The 22333-nt window shown below is 37.4% G+C and overlaps 1 protein-coding gene across 1 annotated transcript in view; it reads right to left on the bottom strand.

The window, feature by feature from the left end:
• Nucleotides 1–1681: 1681 nt before the first annotated feature.
• Nucleotides 1682–22333, bottom strand: part of DSC1 (desmocollin 1) — a 32763-nt gene continuing 12111 nt past the window's right edge. The window contains exons 7-16 of the mRNA XM_052660456.1: nt 21418–21584; nt 20889–21023; nt 18700–18885; nt 16372–16634; nt 15822–15964; nt 7515–7730; nt 6944–7186; nt 5523–5644; nt 2755–2997; nt 1682–1879 (exon numbers count right to left, since the gene is read on the bottom strand). Coding sequence (XP_052516416.1) covers nt 1682–1879; nt 2755–2997; nt 5523–5644; nt 6944–7186; nt 7515–7730; nt 15822–15964; nt 16372–16634; nt 18700–18885; nt 20889–21023; nt 21418–21584 — 1916 coding nt within the window. The remainder of the gene's footprint in view (nt 1880–2754; nt 2998–5522; nt 5645–6943; nt 7187–7514; nt 7731–15821; nt 15965–16371; nt 16635–18699; nt 18886–20888; nt 21024–21417; nt 21585–22333) is intronic.

The raw sequence follows: 22333 nt of genomic DNA, 5'->3' as shown, positions 1-22333 counted from the left end.
TTTAAGAAATACAAAGACATAAACAAACATGTAAGCTAATTTTCAACTAATTATTTTTAATTGCTCAGCAAACATTCTGCACCTATGTTCAAAAATATAACTTAGAACATTATTATGATATATTTCCAAAATTTTAATATTATAAAATTTCAAAACTAGCATCATTGTCAGAATAACATGTACACCAGATAACAGATATTCAGAATCTGCATTATGCTCCAAAATTATTTTACTGACAATGCCCATAAAAATAATACATAGAGGACACCTTTTAAAATAAAAATTTTACTTGCTAAAGCTACTTATTTATTCTGCTCTACTATTCAATTTCATTTCAAGAAACATCTTTATTTAGATCCTGTGACTAAGAAGGAGAATAATTCACAAAATTTAAGAAAATTAGTCACTCATTATTTTTGAAGATTAAGTAGCTAAAAGATGAAAAAAGATTTTTTGTCTGAATGAAAAATTTCCTTGTGATATATACCGCTAATGTTTTATGAATCTATAGCATTTGGCACAAAAAATTAAAATATTATTTAAATATATGGTTTTTTCTAAATTAATAAAATAGAATATCTTATTAAAATGCTATGTATTCAAAATAGCTCATTAACTCATGTTTTCATTCTTTTATCCAGCATCACTCAACAAATGTTTGGTAAGAATTGAGTTAACACATTTCAGTTTTTTAACATATATATGCCAGACACTTTTTCTTATTTAACATTTTCTGAAAGTGATTACCAATGTAACCTGAGTATCCATTTCAGTATGGATAGCCATTCAGTGTTTAGCATATTCAAAAGGCTATCAGGGTTGTAAGTCTAATGCCTACTGGTCTAGTTACTCAAATGCTTGAGGATGGTGGGATGGTGTCAAACTAGAGAGAATATGTCCTTGCCAAGGTATTTACATTTTTAAAAAGTAATAATGCATCACAGTGGACCAACAAAACAGATTTGCGTGTTTCAGTCAACCCGTGGGCATTAAGGCTGCAAGTCATTCATGGAAATGCTTTTCTAAAAAAGATCTCAATGACTCAAATTTCTGTGAGCCTTTTCTGGTCCACATCTTTCCAACAATTCTAGAACCTGTAGGAATCTGATAACGCATCCACATCAACAGAGATCCCAGGATCAAGCTGGGAGCACCTCCACAGGGTGAAAACACAATGAAAGATGAGCTCTTATTCACCAAATCAAAGACTGCATCAGAGAATGCATAAAAAATTCTTCAGCATAAGCCATTCAGGTAAAGGAAGCAATTCTGTAGCACCAAAAACAATACTTCTAAAAGCATAATTGTCCCCAAGATTCTGAAGAAAATGTTTCATTTTCATCTAAAATAACAAGGTATTTTTCTTTAATCTCCACAATCCCTGACTCCCTCACATACTCTTCCAGAGCATACCAAGTAACATAAGTTTTCAAACAGAAGGTGTGAGAAGCACACAGTGCAGGCCCAGAAAGGGCAAGAAAATGTACATGCATAGAAAAGGAAATTAACAAATGAAACACTGATTTCTAGAGAAGACAAAAGTTATCTCAGACAAGGAGAATTTAGGGGAGCCGGAAGTTTACCTCCATAAACAAATACTTTAGCAGATGCTGCTATTGTTTTACATTCAATAAGCTCCTACATATGCGCTGGTAGATGTTACGCTATTAAAAGGCACATTTTATTTCTTTACACATGTTTTTGCTAGCGTCCTAAATTTGGGTTCCAGATGATCTAGGAAGTCAAGCCCCTCTTCTTCCTGCCGATCGCTGCAACAGCCCACTGAGCCGGCCACAGACCCTTTCCCTTCATAGTTATAGGAGCGAACGTAGTCTTCGCAGAGCTTGTGTTCCTCGTCTTGTCCGCACAGATACACCTTCTGTGTCGAGAAAGAGCACATTTTATTAGTTTTTTTAAAAAACACCTAAATGTATTAGCTTAAAAATAATGGCTTTGATTTACCTTTTACTGTTTAATTTTTAACCAGAGTGTGTCCTCTAATGGATTCCTACATATAAAAAATGCACATGATTGGTCTGTATTATATTCATTCTTAAAATATAGCAAATATATAAATGCTCCTACTGAACACATTGATAAAAACTAAAGCTCCACATGCATCACACAACTAGCTTACAATTTCCCATTTAAACATGAGATTTGTACCATTGAAATGTGTCTACAACTTTTTTTACATATTTAGGGGAAACAAATATAAGCTATGACCCTTATGTTTATACATTATTACATACTTATAATAATATATATAACTGGCTAATATTAATCTACATTGACTGATCTGAACATAAAATGAGGAACTAAAACCCAAAATAAAAGCTTAATGATCTGTCTGGTTGATGGCAATCATTAAGATTTCATAATCACATGGAAGATTCAGCATACTAAGAATATTTATAATTTGTGATCCACATAGTGCCCTGTAACATTTCACTCTAGGTGATTTTCCTGGCAATTTTTAGGAAAGAAGTTATGCTGCTGCTGCTGCTGAGTCTTTTTATACTTACTAAAGTAGAGAAATGCCTACATATGCCACTCCTAGGTCAAGTTTTGGAAACCTTATTTTAAAAACTGATACGAGGTCATTTTTCTCTTTGGGTTTGGACCTAATATTCATGTATCTAAAAAGGTGGTGAGCTCCAGATGTATAAGGAGTGAAACTTTGGGGAAATCCTGATTTATAAACAGAGTTTAACTTTCATGTAAAGAAATGAAGATGAAGACACTGGCACTTACTTCGCCGAGCCGAGGTTGGGTGAAGTTGTGCCAGTCACTGTATGTGTATCTGCCAGTGTCCATCACTCCCTTAACAGATTCCAGGGTCTGATGTCCACCTCCTTTGTTGGTATCCAAAGTGTAGCCGCCTTTGACCATCTCAAAACTTTGCTGTGTTTTGACTCCTTGGCCACCAAGGGTGCCAACAGATATGCTTGTGTCACAAACGTTGGACGTCTGTGTAGGGAGTCTAATATTTGCATCCTAAAATAAATAAATCAAATTGTAACGAACAGTTTTCTTTCATTTATTTCCCATCATGGACAAATCTCATAGGGGTAAATCTGAGGGCTTCCCTGATAGCTCAGAATCTGCCTACAATACAGGAAACCCCAGTTCGATTCCTGGGTCAGGAAGATTCCCTGAAGAAGGGATAGGCTACCCACTTCAGTGTTCTTGGGCTTCCCTTGTGGCTCAGCTGGTAAAGAATCCGCCAGCAATGTGGGAGACCTGGGTTCGATCCCTGGGTTGGGAAGATCCCCTGGAGAAGGGAAAGGCTACCCACTCCAGTATTCTGGCTTGGAGAATCCCATGGACTGCATAGTTCATGGGGTTGCAAAGAGTAGGACATGACTGAGCAACTTTCACTTTCACAAGGGCAAATCACTTAACTGCTGTGGCTCTCTAATTCCCCATACGTAAAATCAAGATGATAATAATACTCATATCATTGGTGTTATAGGTCAAATCGCATCCCCCACCCCAATTCAATCATTAAAGTCCTAACCCTCAAGTGTCTCAGAATATGATCTTATTTGAAGATAGAGTCATTTTGAGTTGAAATTAGTTAAATTAAGACAAGGTCCTAATCAAATAAGATGGGTCTCTAATCCAAAAGGGCAAAGTTGGACACACACACACATACACAAAGCCATATGAAGACTCAATCAATGATGTCATAAGCCAAAGAACTACCAAAAGCTGGGAGGGAGAAGTGTAATAGAATCCTAGCACCTTCAGAGGGAGTAGGATTCTGTCAACACCTAATCTCTAATGTTTAGCCTTCTGAACTGTGAGACAATAAATTTCAAGTCAGTTACATTCATTTTGTCATGCTTTGTTATTGTGTTGCCATGCCCTCCTCCAGGGGATCTTCCTAACCCAGGGATCAAACCCAGGTCTCCTGCATTGCAGGTGGATTCTTTACCAACAGAGCTACCAGGGAAGCCCCTGTTTGGTTTAGTAAGTGCTCAAAAGTATTCAGTTCATTTCAGTCACTTAGTCATGTCCAACTCTTTGTTACCGCATGGACTGCAGCATGCCAGGCTTTCCTGTCCATCACCAACTCCTGGAGCTTGCTCAAACTCATGTCCACCAAGTTGGTGATGCCATTCAACCATCTCATCCTCTGTCATCCCCTTCTCCTCCTGCCTTTAATCTTTCCCAGCATCAGGGTCTTTTCCAATGAGTCAGCTCTTTGCATCAGGTGGCCAAAATATTGGAGCTTCAGCTTCAACATGAGTCCTTCCAATGAATACTCGGGGTTGATTTCCTTTAGGATTGACTGCTTTGATCTCTTTTCAGTCCAAGGGACTCTCAAGAGTCTTCTTCAACACCACTGTTCAAAGGCATCAATTCTTTAGCGCTCAGTCTTCTTTATAGTCCAGCTCTCACATCCATACATGACTACACCCATACATGGCTAGAAAAACCATAGCTTTGACTATACAAAGCTTGGTCAGTAATGTCTCTGCTCTTTAATATGCTGTCTAGGTTTTTCATAGCTTTATTTCCAACGAGCGAGCATCTTTTAATTTCATGGCTGCAGTCACCATCTGCAGTGATTTTGGAGCCTAAGAAAATAAAGTCTGTCACTGTTTCCATTGTTTCTCCATTTATTTGCCATGAAGTGATGGGACCAGATGCCATGATCTTGGTTTTTTGAATGTTGTTTTAAGCCAGCTTTTCACTCTCATCTTTCATTTTTATCAAGAGACTCTTTAGTTCCTCTTCGCTTTCTACCATAAGGGTGATGTCATTGGCATATCTGAGGTTATTGATATTTTCCCTGGCAATCTTGATTTCAGCTTGTGCTTCATCCAGCCCAGAGTTTCTCATGATGTACTCTGTATATAAGTCAAATAAGCAGGGTGGCAATATACAGCCTTTTTGTACTCCTTTCCCAATTTGGAACCAGGCTGTTGTTCCATGTCTGGTTCTAGCTGTTCTTCTTGACCTGCATACAGATTTCTCAGGAGCATTAGCTGTTATCATTATTTGGGCTTTCCAGGTAGCGCTAGTGTTAAAGGACCCAATTCCAAGGCAGGCAGGCTTAAGAGACTCAGGTTTGATCCCTGGATCAAGAAAATCCCCTGGAGGAGGACAGGCAACCCACTTTAGTATTTTTGCCTAGAGAATCTCATGGACAGAGGAGCCTGGCAGGCTGCAGTCGATAGGGCTGCACAGAGTTGGATACGTGCAGCAACTTAGCTTGCATGCAGGTTATCATTATTACTATTTTACATAATAATCAACTGTTATGATTGAACTTGGGCTTCCCTGATGGCTCAGATGGTAAAGAATCTGCCTATAATGCAGGAGACCTGGGTTTGACGAATAAGAGAATGGCAACCCACTCCAGTATTCTTGCCTGGAGAATCCCACGGACAGAGGATCCTGTGGGGCTACAGTCCATGGGGTTGCAAAGAGTTAGTTGGACTTAACTGAGTGACTAAGCACAGCACAGCCTCATTAAACTACCATACCCAAAACGGTGAAATCTGATTTACCATCACTTCTTCTCCAGGTCCTTCAGTATTTGATACAATTAAATTTTGCTGGGCTACATCTTCTGGAAAACATTTCTTTACTGTTTTCTTAACAGTAACACAGAAACATGTGAACAAAATACCTAAAAAATAAAAAATATATAAGTAAAATCACAATTTTTCATGCTGGCACTGTAGATCATTTGATTTATAGTAAATTATTATAATCACTTGAATTATATAGTAAATCATTTGAATCAGATTTTTTTTAAGTTTCTTCACAGAACTTTAAAAAATTGGTTCCATAAATTGAGATTTCTTTGGGTCATACAATTTAAAAGAGATTATTAACAAATATATACAGACTATCTCTGTCTTAGTGAGGTTATGTTATTAGGCTAAACAAGAACCAAATCAATAGAAAGAGGAAGTGAACATAGTCTGTGAATAGCTCTCTTCCCAGGTTCAGATTTCAACATTTTCCTTCTTTTCTCCACACTGAAATAGTAACTTCATTTGATTGGACTTTAAGCTAGTATTATTGGCATTAAAGTCCATAAGGAACAACTCAAAGATCTTAGAATCACAAAACAAAGAACATTAGACATAAATCAAACAGGAAAAGCCATTACATAAAACCAGTGCTTGGTTTTGAAAGCATCCATCAGGTGCTAAGAGGAATATCCAGTTTAACCCGAAACACAAATCACTGAACACAGACACAGCAAAGGCTATGGGAAAAGTCTGTAAATGCAAATAGACTGCATGCAGTCAAACAGATTTTTGAAAAAGAAAGAAGGAAGGAGGGAAGGGAAAAGAAGCAAAGGAAGGAAAGAAGGGAGAGGAAGGGAGGGGAGAAGCCTGAGCAAAGATTTCCATCACTTTTGCATCTCCAAAAGCCAGTTTGCAGAATGCAAAAATCTTCCATTGCTTTTCCTCAGCGACTCATCATATGCCCGTTTCCCTCACACTCTGGAGTCTAATTAAGATGTGTGCTAAATGATGTCATTAATATTCATTAATATCATTGACCACAAACATCTAAGTAAATTTTTAAACTACTCTTTTCACTAACTCTTTTTATGCATCCACTCCATGAATGTGGCTGGTTGAAAGATAATCATACTTTGCATGGGAGGGAAACATTAATTTTACCCAACCTCTTCATTGCACCATTAAAAGAGCTTAAAGAAGAGGAAATGATTTATCCAGTGTCTCACAGCTAATTATTGGAAGAACTGTGGCCATAGTTCTGAAAACTCCTTTTCTTCTATGACTCACAACTCCAAGCCATTGAATTTGCACAAGATTTTTAAAAGGACACACTTCTCAAAGGCTATCAATGTCACTAATGTAAAGAATTGTCATATATTTTTTAAAATATTAGATAACATTTCTAATATTAAAATATTACATAACACATTCTATATAATTATACTTACATAACAACAACACAGAACCCAACACCATGGCAAGAATTGCCCATTTTCCAAGGAATACATTTGCTAGCGACGCCTCTCTTGAAAGTTTATCAGGCATTCTACATTCGGATGGAATTGTACAATCACATACTCTCACTGATAACATGTGTGTTGCAGAAGCGCCATGTCTGTCTTTTATTTGGATAGGAACAGTGTAATAGTTATAATCAAGATCTTGCCGCCCCCGAAGAATGGCAGTTTTACCTATGCGAAAAAAAAAGAGATTTTGATTTCTTGAAAAGACAGGAAAAGTAATGGATATTGCTTTATGCTCATCTTTACTATTCTATATTTACTATGTTATTCAAATATTTTATTAAAATGGATTTGTCTGTTTTCTTAAAGATATTCAGAATAAGAATCTATACATATTACTCATTGTCTTAAGAAACAAGGTATTATCCTTTATCTGGGATCAATAAAATATTTTACTAAAATAAAGATTTCTTTAGTATAAGTAACTAAGGTAAAAGTCTAGGCCACCAAACATTCTAAGGTCCTATTGATTAGAAGGTTTAGCATAATTACACACCATCCCTTGTCTCCACTGTCCAAAGTTTGTTGGCAGAATTATTGAGAATGAATTGAAAAGGTGGCCCATTGTCAGGTCCATCTTGATCTGTAGCTTCGAGGACAACATAATCCTTATCATGCCGGCACATTGTCAGTTCTTCTTCTTTTATCTGCGGTGGGTGGTCGTTTTTATCTTCCAAAAGAACTACTAACGTTCCAGTGCAAGATCTGCCGTCTAAGAAAAATAAAAGATAGGATCTTTCTCCACTTGAACACTTATTTTCAACAATCTCTATGATGTACAGTTGACATCTGCTTTCTACTAGTTGTCTGAACTTGAATTTCACACTTTCCAAACCACAAATACCACTGCTACCAGTACAAAATAGTGACATTACTCTTCCCTGGAGATTGGTAGCTGTATCAGATAAGTGGTTTTTAAAATTAAAAGGTATGAGATTATGAATAATGTCACTACAGAATGACCGATTTAGAAGATAATGGATTTCTTTCATCCTTCTTTGAAAGTGCATTCGGTGTTTAAAATATGAACACTTTACATTAGGTCACAATCACTTCCTGACTTTCTCTCCTGAACCTTTTCCTCATATACTCATTGTTCAAACTTTGTCATGTGTGTGCTTAGTCAATCAGTCATGTCCAGCTCTTTGCGACCCCATGGACTGTAGCCTGCCAGGCCTCTCTCTCCATGAGGATTCTCCATGCAAAAATATTGCAGTGGGTTGTCTTGCCCTCCTCCAGGGGATCTTCCCAACCCAGGGATCAAACCCAGGTCTCCCACATTGCAGGCAGATTCTTTACCATCTGAGCCACCAGGGAAGCCCAAACTTTGTAAAACTGATCATCAAACCCAGAAACTGTGCTCCATCTTGTGTGCAGCTTTGGCACGTGCTATTGCCACTCCTGGGAATACTTTTCTCCTCCCCTTCGCCTGATAAAACCTTATTATCCTTTAAGAATCCATTCAAATGTCACCTCTGCATGAAACTTGCCATGACTTCTATGGACAATGCTTGCCACATTCTCCTTCAGTTTCTCAAAACCCTTGTTCATCTTTAGCTCACGCACTTAACTTTTCATCCTAAGGGCTACTTTGTTTTCATCTTGACAGTTCAGTGATCTGCCCAGTATTTCCTGGCTAACTGAACACTTGTAGTTCAGTTGCTAAATTGTTTTGAACTCTTTGCAACCCCATGAACTGCAGCACCCCAGACTTCCCTGTCCTTCACTGTTTCCCAGTTTGCTCAAACTCATGTCCATTGAATTGGTGATGCCATCCAACCATCTCATCATCTATCACCTTCTTCTGGTTTTGCCTTTGATCTTTCCCAGTGTTAGGTAGGTAAAATAGGGAAAAGGAGTCCAAAATGGCAGTGGCTAAAAGACAAGGAAGGGAAAAGCCCACGAAAACAGAACAAGAGAAGGTCTGAGGACCGGAGTGAGGACCTCAGGTAAACGAAACAACACTCCTGGCTGGCCCAATTTACATAGGACAGGCCCAGGGAGAAAGAAACATATAAATAGAGGAGCCAAAGCTAGCTCTCTCTCTCCCCCATGCATTGGGGCGCTCTTCTCGTGTCTTTGGATCGATTTTCCTGCTATCTTCTAAGTAAAATGGAGCTGTAACACTGACCTGATTTGTCTAAGAGCTATAACATGGTCCATTCGAGACCTGAGAGCTATAACACAGTCTATCCAAGACCTAAGAGCTGTGACACGCCTAGGGGGCTTTAATGTCCGTCACTCCAAATCTTTGTTGTGACAAGACAAAGAACCGAGGAACATACACTTGCGTGACACCAGCATCAGGGTCTTTTCCAATGAGTCAACTCTTCGCATCAGGTGGCCAAACTATGGGAACTTCAGCTTCAGCATCAGTCCTTCCACTGAATATTTGGGGTTGATTTCTTTTAGAATTAACTGGTTTGATCTCCTTGCTCTCCATAATTTGAAGGCATTAGTTCTTTGGTGCTTAGCCTTCTTTATGGTTCAACTCTCACATCCTTACATGACTACTGGAAAAACCATAGCTTTGACTATTTGGACCTTTGTCAGCAAAGTGATGTCTCTGCTTTTTACTGCTTAGGTTTGTCATAGCATTAATTTTTATACTTAAAAAAATCAATTGAACAAACTGTAAAAAAGTTGTATCCCCCCCCCACCCTAATCTAATTAATATGCTTTTGAGAATAAGAACTCTTACCTCCAGAACTCCACTATTAATGGCCTAATGCTTCAACACATAAATCTAAATAAATATCTTAAATTAGCATAATGCCCATCGTGCGTGCTTAAAAGAGAATGAAGTTTAGAGAACATGTTCAGATTTTAAAGCTTGTGATAAAATTACAAACTACTCTAAATAGCAAGGTTTCAAAATTGAAATAAACAGAAAAATAACTGATGAAATTCCTCTCTTTTGTTGCTTTGAATGCTGGTCTAAATTTTGGTGCATAAACATTGAATTTATCATATAGACTACCATAAATAATGTGCAAATTTAATGTTCTTTCTTTTCAGGTTAAAATAACAATTAAGCCATATCAAGTAGCATATTTCAGTGAAATTTTTTTCTGTGAATAAGAATTTATTCAAAGTGACTTTTAAATTAGTTATTTACAAGGTAACAGCAGTATATACCTATTTAAAAACTATTCAATCTAAACAAATTTAACAACATCTAGAAATTGAAGAGAAATAACAAGTTTTGTTTAAAAAAAAATCTACAATAGCATAGATATCTCCCTGGTGATTCAGATGGTAAAGCATCTGCCTGCAATGCAGGAGACTCGAGTTTGATCCCTGAATTGGGAAGAGCCCCTGGGGAAGGAAATGGCAACCCAATCCAGTACCCTTGCCTGGAAAATTCCATGGATAGAAAAGCCTGGTAGGCCACAGTCCATGGGGTCACAAAAAGTCGTACAGGACTGAAAGATTTTACTTTCACAATAGCATATAAACATTTTGAGATTGCTATAAATTTGTAAATAAATTTGAGTACAAATGACAACTTCAACACCTAAAAAAGAAGTGAGAAGTGGGAAAAAAAAAGCTTTTTTTAATGTAAAAAATAGTTACAGGTACTAGTGTGAATCAACATGTGTGTTAGGATTTTAACTATTAAAATATAAGAAGAAAGCTATTTCTCTTTAAGGTACAATAGAAATCACACTTTAAAAAGTGAAATAAAGAAATACGGCAGCCATCCAGCAGCAAATAAAGACTCATTTAATTCCGTATTCAACCAACATTTATCACATAAATGATTATTTTCCATCACAGTCTCTGTTTTAAGCATGTTAAAAAAGGAAAACTCAAAACTGTTAAAACGGATAGTAGGCAAAGCCACAGCTGAAAAATAAGTCCTAGATGTCTTCTAAAACTACAAAATCCTGATTGAAATTTTTTTCCTTCTGGGAAACAGCAAAAAAAAAAAAAAAAAGTAATTCCTGATAATAGTTGAAGACTGTGAAAAGGTAATTATGTATGTATGTTTGCCCATTTCTAAACCTTATTTTGGGCTTTCCAGGTGGCTCAGTGGTAAAGAATCTGCCTACAGTTCAGGAGACACTAGTTCAATCCCTGGGTCAGGAAGATCCCCTGGAGAAGGAAATGGCAATCCATTTCAGTTTTTTCTTGGGAAATCCCATGGACAGAGGAGTCTGGCGGGCAACAGTCTGTGAGGTCGCAAAAGAGCCAGACACAACTAAGGAACTAAATAAGAACAAACCTTATTTTAAGTTAAACACATAAGCAAATGCCAAGAATCAGTGAGTAAGGGATGTCATAATCTCCAGGCTAGAAAGTACATCTTGGGTTAACTAAAATCTAAATTTACAACAATAAGAACTCTGAAAAGCAAGAGTTCCCCATTGTTATTTAAATGTTTCCAGGAATAGAAAGTTCACTGGGTTATAAATCAGCCCACTACATATATAGAACTCTTTAATTAACGATTGGAAAGTTTTCAGATTCTTTCTTACCAAGCTGTAATACATCTCCTAATCATTTCCAATTTTTTTCTTTTTTTGGACTATACACGCAAAAAGTTTACCTCTTCCGCATGACAACCTTGAAATACTCATTTTAAGAGAATTCTTTTTACACTCAAGCATACCACAGCATTTGTAAACTTTTGAACTCAAGTTTCTACATTAAAACTAAGTGATCCAAGTGCCTGTTATGCACCTGAATTTGCAAAGGTCTAAGCAATAAAATTCACAACCTGGAACCTGGAGACTCACAGAACAGCAGAGGAATGGTGAATACCAGTACCTACACGAAGCAAACATGCCAAGATCTCTGCTAGATGCTTGGTAAAAAGATATTTAGCAAAGATAAGGGTCTTTATATGAACATGAGTTCATAGCCTCGCTAGAGGGAAAGACTGTATATGAGAAACAAAGAGAGCTCCATTTTTATAGAGAAGACACATCATCTATATGTGTCTTATACTTAAGTATATACAAGTATATATACTTATACTGTGATAATTACAGTATTGTTCCCAGGGAAGCAGGGTTAAAAACATATTCAGAGAGGAACTAAACAAAGATTAGTGAGAGTTATCACAAAAGTCCTCACTGCCATCCATTTGAATAAGCAGAGGGACCTGAATTTCAAACAGAAGGGGCAGCCTTATTATAGGTGGATAGGGTACAAAACAGTGCTTTTAGAATGAAAGCAGAGAAGCAAGCAACCTGATTGACAAAAAAGAACTGACACAAAAGATACAAGGAAATTAATTGGATACCTAGATGATCATCATGAACTATATATGAGCATCAAAACTAAATATTCATGTAGAAATATAAGTAATTACTTATATATTTGACCCTTGGAAGCATATATTAAAATGGATTAAAGTTTAAATAACCAAAATCCTTCACCATATAATCTTCCATTAAAATTTCTAACACCCTATCTTTCCTTCTTGAGCACAGCCAGGTTATCCATGAGCTTGAGACATAGATCTGACATTTCATTTGTCTGTACTGTGATCACTATACTTACAGACATTCTTTTATCACCAAAAGACAAAGTTAACTTCTTATATCTTTGTTTTCCATATTTTCCTTCTCCCCGAAGAGTATTTCCTTTTTTATCACCATTTCTGTGAAATCACCTCCCTTTATCCTTTCAGCTTGGTAACACTTTAACTGCTTTCCACTTCTTATGATATTCATACATTCTTTGATGGGGAAAGTTTTTATACCAGAGAATCTTTTATAAGAATATAATCATCCTTCAATTGATATTATATGAAAAATTTGATTTTGTCTTATGAATCCTAGTTTTCATGGCTTAGAACTTAGGACTTAAAAGACAATCAACATTGGTGCAGTAAGTGAGTAAATATAAATCCTTGTTTCACATCATAATTGTGTTCCTAAACCAATCAGATTTCACCTTTGCTTTTTTATAAGCAGCAAATCACCATGATTATAAAGTAGTGGCAGTTTTAAGTGTATTTCTCAGTTCTTGTTTCCCCCAGGGTTTACTACTGTATTTTCTTTTCCTACTTATACTGAAAGATTTCTAATAAAAGATTCTGTGAGAGCTGCGAAGAGGAGAGGAAGGACTTGTCTAGTGGTCCAGTGGTTAAGAATCTGCCTGTCAGTGCGGGAGATACAGGTTCGATCCCTGGTCGGGGAAGATTGCACATGCAGTTAACCCCGCACACCACAACTATTCAACCAGCGCTCTAGAGCCCCCAGAGCCACAGCTACTGAAGCCTGCAAGCTCTAAAGCCCATGCTCTGCAACACAAGAAGCCCCCGCCATGAGAAGCCCTCACATGGCCATTAGAGAGTAGCCCCTACTCAGTGCAACTAGAAAACAGCCCATGTAGCAATGAAGGCCCAACACAGCCGAAACTAAATAATAAGCGAATAATTTAAAAAAAATTAAAGGAAGATCATATCACATGATTAGGCAACAATATTCAAATTGTGGTTTTCTTTCAGACTTTGAAACTGAAATATTTTCCACTCGTGGGCAGATTTTTTTCAGACTGCTTGGTTTTCTCATTGATTACAATGTGCAACAGACCATTCCCATTCCCAGGCAACAAGAATACACCAAGGCTGAGAGAGAAAGTAAAGAAAAAACCTAAATGGGACAGATGTGAATGGACTGACTTGCCCTTGTCATGTACATCATAAGCAGCAGCATCTTTATTAGTTTAACCTTTGTCTCTCAACAGAGAATCTAATTTTTTTAAAGTAGATGTGGCTTTTATTGTAAAGCTATAGAAAAAAGTAGAAGTATAATATGTGAGAAAATATTTGTCTTTATCTTATTATCAAACTGTTAAAGGGTAAAATGAACATGCATGAAGAAGTAATTTTTCATAAAATGAACAAGTCATTTCATGACTTTGGAACGTTTCAGCTTTTTTTTATTTCCATGGGATTGGACTTGTTTATTCATGCACTTGCCCATTCCTGCTAAAGAAATTCAATGGTTCTATAGAAAAAGACCAAAAACAGAGAAAAAGACCACAGCATTGTTGTACCAGCTTGTTTGTTTTGAATATCCAGTGTATAAAAATATCCTAACCATACCATTGTAGAGCTCTATACCAAGATCACAGGTGTAGAACCCTGCACCAATGTCACAGGACAAAAATCTCTGAAACTGACCAAGCCTCATAGCAACTGTTGCCATGAGCCTCTAGATCTAAACTGGCCAGTTCCTTGACCCCATATTAGGTAAAATACCCACCCTATAGCACCCTAACCAATCACCTAATGCCACCATTTTCAGTAGGAATTTTCTCTGTCTTGAGGCCATAAAAATCAGCTACTAGCCCAAGAAAAGAGTTGATTCTCCCTTGAGCCGGCCTGTTCTGACAGCTTCTCCCACTCTAATAAACTTTATTCATCTCTCATTCTGCCTCATGTCTGGAAATTCTTTTCCAACCCAGGTATAGACCATGACAACCATCTTGGATTAAACAGATAGTCAAAAACATAGGCTCTATCAGAAAAACCCAAGTTCACTCATCTTTTATCATTTATGGAAATTTACCCCAAATGAGTGAGTGTATAACTGATGAGATGAAATGCCATATTGTAACTTTTACTTATGTCTTTTATAATCTTCTCTTAAAGTCTATTTTCATAATGTATACATAGTATGTTATGATGTTAGCATATTAGTGTATATATATATATATAAACACACCCATAAATATCCTGGGGTAGTTGTTTGGCAGGTCTCAGTCTATCAATAATCAAAGTCGCAGCTGAACTGACCCTTGTGATCATAATGATTGCAAGATGCCCTAAGTAAAAACCATCAGGAAGCTCTGGGGGCAGGGGAAGTTTTATTATTTACCAGTCGTGGAAATCATACATCACACAGCCAGAGTAAGTTTGTTGGGGGCAGTGTGGGACAAGGGGAATGACATCTGGGATTTTGTTTGCATTGAGGTGGAGGCTGGGGCCTTGGGTTTCATAGGCTCACTCTTTATTGATGAATTTAAAACACAAGAGCAAGAATTTAAAGCACAGGAAGAGAAAAACAAGCAGCTCAAACAGTGAGTTATTGAAATCAACCAAGATCTCCAAAACAAAGGAGCCTGGGGAGATGGGATAGGGGGTTGACATGGTTCTGGATCTAGCTCTGTGGCTCACAATGTGTTTATTTGAGATCGCAATCAACGCTTAAGTCAAGCACTTGCATTGCAAAAAGAGAAACCAACTGACAGAGCTTACACTGCAAAGGTTCATATTAAAAAATGATTTACTGCTTGGAGGGTTATGTTCAAAAGGGTTTTGAGATCACTATTTTAGGACCTTTCTTCACAAGATAGGTTCTAGAATTAACCTTGGAGAATGATTTCGAATCTCAGTAAAAAAAGACTTCAAAAACCATTGTTTGGACATTTATTTAGGAAATAGGATAAATGTTTTATTCCCCAGTAAGAAAGACTCAGAACAAACCTATCTGAACCCATCTGTTTTAGGGAGTTGAACCCCTCCAGCAAGTTCAAATCAGAATAATCTAAACCTAAAAATCCTGAAAAAAATAGAGATCCTTGATGATGCCACCAGGTCCATGGCAGACATCAAATAATATGAACCTTGAAACTGAAACCTGCAACTTTTGAGTTAGTGATACACTGAGACCTCAACTGTGTGGTTGCCAAGAAATTAAGCAATCATGATGCAACCATTGTTTGCAATTAAACAATCACTGTTTGTATTAAATTTTGATGTGGAAACAAACAAATTTAACTCCAAGATTTCCTTAAAAATATGTCCTATATTTATATTTTATTTCCAGAAACTTGCACTCACCTGCATCGAATGCAATCACAGAAACATTGTATTGGTTGTTTTTTACAAATGTTGATTCTCTATCTAGCACTTTTACAGTTTTCAAGTCACCAGTGTATTCATTAATTTCAAACCAGTTATCTTCATCTTGTATCTTCTTATACCTAGTTTTCAGAAATCAAATGTAAAAGTTCAAACCAAAGAGTGGACACAAGCTCAAAATCTGTCACTCTGAAAAACGCATAGAATGTTCCCAAATTCGAAATTAATCATCAATCACAACTGGGGCTTCCCAGGTGGCTCAATGGTAAAGAATCTGCCTGCCAGTGCAGGAGATGTGAGTTCCATCCCTGGGTGGGAAGATCCCCTGGAGGAGGAAATGGTACCCTTATCCAGTATTCCTGTCTGAAAAATTCCATAGACCAAGGAGCCTAGTGGGCTACCGTCCATGGGGTCACAAAGAGTCAGAGTCTACACAGTCCATGGTGTCACAGAATCAGACACCACTGAGCAACTGAGCGTGAGGATGAACATCGCAATTAAAAAGAAGAAAATTTTGAAAATATCTTACCTTAAGCCCTCGCCAGTGCCCCTATCAGGGTCCACCGCTTTGTATCCAAGGAGTTCTGTGCCTGCAGGGAGGCAGTCTTCACTCTGAATAACTTTTACTGGTGGTTGGCATTCAGGACCCTCATCATGGTCTTTAACTTTAACAGTGACAATCGTAGTACACATAGTCGTCGTCGTTTTCGAGTTTACTGCTTTAGCGAATTGTGCTTCGTTAAGGACACCAATTTGCAAAACAACTTGGCGATTGACTTCATAGTTCAGTGGCTGTTCAATAAGCACACTTGAATGAGTCAATATTTAACACTATATACAGAAGACAAAAGTATGATTCTAAGTTTTAGCACCAAAGGGAGAATCATTATGTATGAAATGTTACCAGAAGTTGCAGCTCATGTTTTAACAATGGATAATCAGCTTCCTATAAGCGACAAACACTACCAAGTGCAAAATTGTTTATTTTTAAGATTCAACCAATTTTTCTTCTTGCTTTCCTTCAGGAAGTTCCTGCCTCCATTCTTTTTTAAAACAAGTTTGAATATGAATAAAAATACAGAATATTTGAATGAATTTCAATGGGCAATTTCTCGTTATTTTATTATTTATCAAATAGGGTAACAGTGATAACTAAATCAGCAGAAGTCCCTCTAAGCTAAGTATATAAAATAATTAGATAGACTGTAATCAAGCAGGACCCTATGGAGCCTTCCTAGGGCAGCCTTGTCCCTCATATCCTCTGCTTTAGCTCCTTTCTGAAGTACCTAGATAATGACACCTGGTGCACACTTGTTGAGTTCTTTTAAAGATGTGAAACCCTGCCCCAAACCCACCAAATGGAAAATGTCAACTCCTTGATGACCAGGAGCACATAGCCCTTAGACCTAAAGATTTATACTGTTAACTCCTGTTACCTCACCATCAGCCAATCAGAGCCCTGTGTGGTAGCTGGCCACAGACCTGGAATGTCCCTTCCTCACCTTCCCTTTGTAAATGGCTTGTTGAAACCCTTAGGGGCTTCCCTGGTGCCTCAGACAGTAAAGAATCTGCCCACAATGCGGACCTGGGTTTGATTCCTGGGTTGGGAAGATCCCCTGCAGAAGCGAATGGCAACCCACTCCAGTATTTTTGCCTGGAGAATTCCATGAACAGAGGAGCGTGGTGGGCTGCAGTCCATGGGGTCACAAAGAGTCGGACAAGACTGAGGAACTAACACACACACACTATAGGGGAGTCTGGGGTTTTCAAGCACAAGTCAGTCACTCTCCTTGTATTGGAACTTTTACAAGAAAGCTGCACTTAACCACAACTGAGTGGCAGTAGATTGTCTTTACCATGTAGGAGTGAGTGGACCCAAGCTTGGCTCCATAATAAGACTACTAGGACATGAGATTTGGCTATAATGGAGCAGTTACTGTGAGTATCTAAATCAAAAGATATAATTGTATTATCTAGCAGCACCTTTTCAAAGTACATAATATTTGGGTTTGTTCCTGAAGTGAATAACTAGAAAGAATCTCCAAACAATTAACAATTAGGGACTAAATCTACCAAAATAACAAAAAAGAGAGAACTAAACCTAGGAAAAAAGGTCAAATATTTAAAAAAGAAAGAAATAGAGAAAAAAAGAGAGAATAGGTAATATTATAATTAAAGGACATTTTCTAAAAATTTAATGAGGAAGGCAAAATTTATGCATATCCCTTCTAAGAAAATACACTGCCTCTAAGAAATTAATATGGAAAGTTGTAAGAAGTTAGTGAACGTTGCAGGTAGAAGGTCTCAAAAAGAAACCAAGTTCAGTTAAAGTGAACATTCTCTGAGACAGCAAATGCAATTAAATTTTTAAAATCCCAACATACTTGTTACCTTAAATATTGGAGAATTAATGGGAATAGATGCTAAATGTTTAGTAAATAGTCTGTTTTATAAAATATACTGTAGAGTGCTAAAACTATAATATGAGTGTGAAGAGAATCGAAAAGTCAAGAGGTTAATTTCAAATATTGATTTTTCCATTTCTCTCCATCTTATACTTCATAAGGAATTAGATAAGTGGGTGTCTAAGACCGCTTCTAAAGTTAGTATCTATTTATTAGTTTAATATTTCTCTGCCTTGGTTTTCCCCATATATAGAACAATCAGTTTTGTACCAACCACCTCTTTCGTCTAAGAGAAAATGAGGATAAAATAATAATAATAAAGCTCATGTATGAAACAATATAAATCATTTCAGCATTGCATTGCAACAACTCTAGTTATATACATACAGGAATTACTATATACATACACACACACACACACACACACACACATATATATAAATATTTTTTACCTTGACAACACACAAGACTGCTTCATTTGTATTTGGGTCTGTACTGATTTGGAAGGTTCCGTTTTCATTTCCCTTTAGGATCTGGTACACAGCTCTCGAGTGAGGTGTGTTTGGCAAATCATGGTCATGTACCGCCATTCGTAAAATTTCAACATCAATTCTGTTTTCTTCTACTTCTACAGTATACTGAAACAATTGCCCATTGTTATTATAAATTCATAGTTTTAATGTAATTTTCTACTCAAAGTTTTATTTAAAGGAAAAGAAAGCAAAGTGATATGGAAATGTGCAAACACACAGTGGGAAGGATGTACACATTTAACGCATAATGCTGTTTCAAATCTTGTCCATTCTTCATGCTTTACCTTTTCAACTTCCTGACCAACAAAGGCCTGTCTAGTCAAAGCTATGGTTTTCCAGTAGTCATGTATGGATATGAGAGTTGGACTATAAAGAAACTGAGCACCAAAGAATTGATGCTTTTGAACTGTGGTGTTGGAGAAGACTCTTGAGAGTCCCTTGGACTGCAAGGAGATCCAACCAGTCCATCCTAAAGGAAATCAGTCCTGAATATTCTTTGGAAGGACTGATGCTGAAGCTGAAGCTCCAATACTTTGGCCACCTGATGAGAAGAGCTGACTCCTTGGAAAAGACCCTGATGCTGGGAAAGATTGAGGGCAGGAGGAGAAGGGGATGACAGAGGATGACATGGTTGAATGTCACCACCAACTTGATGGACATGAGTTTGAGCAAGCTCCAGCAGTTGGTGATGGATAGGGAAGCCTGGTGTGCTGCAGGCCATGCAGTCACAAAGAGTCAGACAAAACTGAGTAACTGAATTGACTGACTGAGGTGCTATTTCTAATTCAAGCCCTCAGATCTAGCTTTAGTCTGAACCATTACAATATTTATAGTCTATTACTCCTCTTTTTAAAATACATAAATGTTTTCTATTAAGATATTAAACCTTCAGTTATTTAAAGATAATTGTAAATTGTATTTTTTAAACTTTTAATTCACAGACAAACACTTTAAGGAAAAAAATTTGCCTTCTTTGAGAAATGAAATCATAATTTCTCTCCCCTAACCCCCTCAAGAAATATGGTTACAGAAAAGGACTTTAGAAAGATGATAGCCTAATAGCCTTTGGAATATAACAGGTCTAGATTCTTTTTTTTTCTTTTAAATAATAGATATAGATTCTAATCCTACATTTTTCTCGTATATGATCTCTTGGTATGAGAGCATGGGTAAGTTACCTAACTGAACTTTCATTTCCTCCTATGAAATATGAGATAAAACATATCCTTATAAATTACAAGGATTGATGTAAACAATTAGATGAATGTGCTTCTCACTGCAGGTTTTCTCTTCTTTGACTTGTATTCTGGTATAGGTTAATGAAAATGTGAAGATTACTCACGAAAAGTTCAAGGAAGAATCATTTTCTAGAAGTATCATCCAATATATATTTCTTGTATTGTGTACTTCCTAAGTGAAAGTTTCCTCATATATAACCCATATATAAAGAGCCTGTGTATAGACGGCAGTGGGCAACCTATACTATTGAGCTCTCAGTGGAGCAGAAGATATAAACTAGCCCCTTTGCTCTCTTATGAAGATGAGGTGTAAAGAACACAGACAAATGCCCTCTTTTCCTTCACCCTGTAAAAGGAATTTAACTCCAAAGAATTTGATTCCAAAGCTTGGTATCCAAGAAACACCACCTATATGAATGAATTTCGGGCTAAGAACCTGATGCAAAGAACTGACTCGTTAGAAAAAACCCCGATGCTGGGAAAAATTGAAGACAGGAGAAGAAAGGGAAGACAGAGGATGAGATGGTTGGATGGCATCACCAAATTGATGGACATGAGTTTGAGCAACCTCCAGGAGTTGGTGATGGACAGGGAAGCCTGTTGTGCTGCAGTCCATGGGATTGCAAAGACTGGACACAACTGAGCAACTAAACTGAACTGAAAGACTTGTAGATGACTAAAAGAGTACTTATTTTCCTTGCATCCTAGCACTGTGATTATTTTTACAGAAATCATATTTTTATGTGGATGTTATTTGTAAATGGTATCTATTAAAACCAAAATATATAATCTCATGGAGCTACCAGACTCTAGATCTGTTTTTTGAAGATGTAAGTGAAGCTAGATAAATGAATACACATATATACTCACAGAAGTTTGTGTAAAATATGGTGCATTATCATTTTCATCCTCAAGAGAAATAGTAATTGTTCCTGTATTAAATAAACCAAAAGGTTGGCCCCCCATGTCTCGAACTTCCATTATTAACTTGTACGTATCACATTTCTGAAAGAAAGGAAAAAGATACACTGATGAACACATAACTTGTGAGTCTCATAGCCATTTCTCAGGCTTTGATTCTTTCACAAACATTCTTTTTTGATTAAAAAAAAAGAAGCCACCATAAATGCAAATAGAGAAAAGATATTTCAGTCAGTACAATGAAAAGCTGGTGTTTCTGCTTTAATATTTTAAAAAGTAAAGTTATTTTAATATCCACACATCAAACCAGGTCAACGATCTCTGAGACCTTGTATCTTCCCACGATCTCTGTAGGAAGACCTCTATAATGGAAACATTCTTGGAGAGGTGGCCACCAAGAACTTGACTTTAACTTCTCTGGGAATTCATGATCAGTTTAAATATAGTTTAGTGATTGAGAAATTAAGCAATTCATTACTTCTCTATCCAGTAAAGGCGTGGTTGTGGTGATGACACCTGTGTCTGGATGTACGGTGAAATGTCTTGGATTGTTTGGAATTTGCTGCAAGATTTTGTATTTCAGACGAGTATGTAGAGTGTCAGGTTCATCGAGGTCTATTGCGGTCACTTTTCCCACTGAGGTTCCTGTTTAGATAAATCCAATGTTGTCAACAACTTAAAGGAGTGATCTAATTGAATTACAAACAAAAATAAAATCAAGGCATTGCTGTGGCATATTCACCCCTAAAACCCCCCAGTTGATTAATTTATCAATAAATAAGCCTGCCACCTGATGAGAAGAACTGACTGATTAGAAAAGACCCTGATGCTGGGAAAGATTGAAGGCGGGAGGAGAAGGGGACGACAGAGGATGAGATGGTTGGATGGCATCACTGACTTGACAGACATGAGTTTGAGTAAGCTCCGTGAGCTGGTGATGGAGAGGAAAGCCTGGTGTGCTGCAGTCCCTGGGGTCACAAAGAGTTGGACATGACTGAGTGACTGAACTGAAGCATGCATGCATGCTTAGTCCTGTCCGACTCTGCGACCCCATAGGCTGTAGCCCTCCAGGCTCCTCTGTCCATTTCTCAGGCAAGAGAACTGGAGTGGGTTGCCATTTTTTCCTCCAGGGGATCTTCCCAACCCAGGGATTGAATCCACATCTCCTACAGCTCATACACAGATAGGCAAATCTTTTTTATCACTGAGCCAACAGGGAAGTGCCTAAATGCTCTCCCACAGCTTTAAGCTCCCCTTACCTGGAAACTTCAATTAGGTGGCTACCACTGATAATATGATTTGTATTCTACATAGGTAAGAATATTCACCCCACCCTTGGGAACAGGGGTGCTCAAATTCTTCCTCCTAATCTAGTCCATGACCATTTCTAGATG

Source organism: Budorcas taxicolor, chromosome 22, assembly GCF_023091745.1.
Source record: "Budorcas taxicolor isolate Tak-1 chromosome 22, Takin1.1, whole genome shotgun sequence".
NCBI lineage: Eukaryota > Metazoa > Chordata > Mammalia > Artiodactyla > Bovidae > Budorcas > Budorcas taxicolor.
This window is presented reverse-complemented; position numbering and strand designations above follow the sequence as displayed.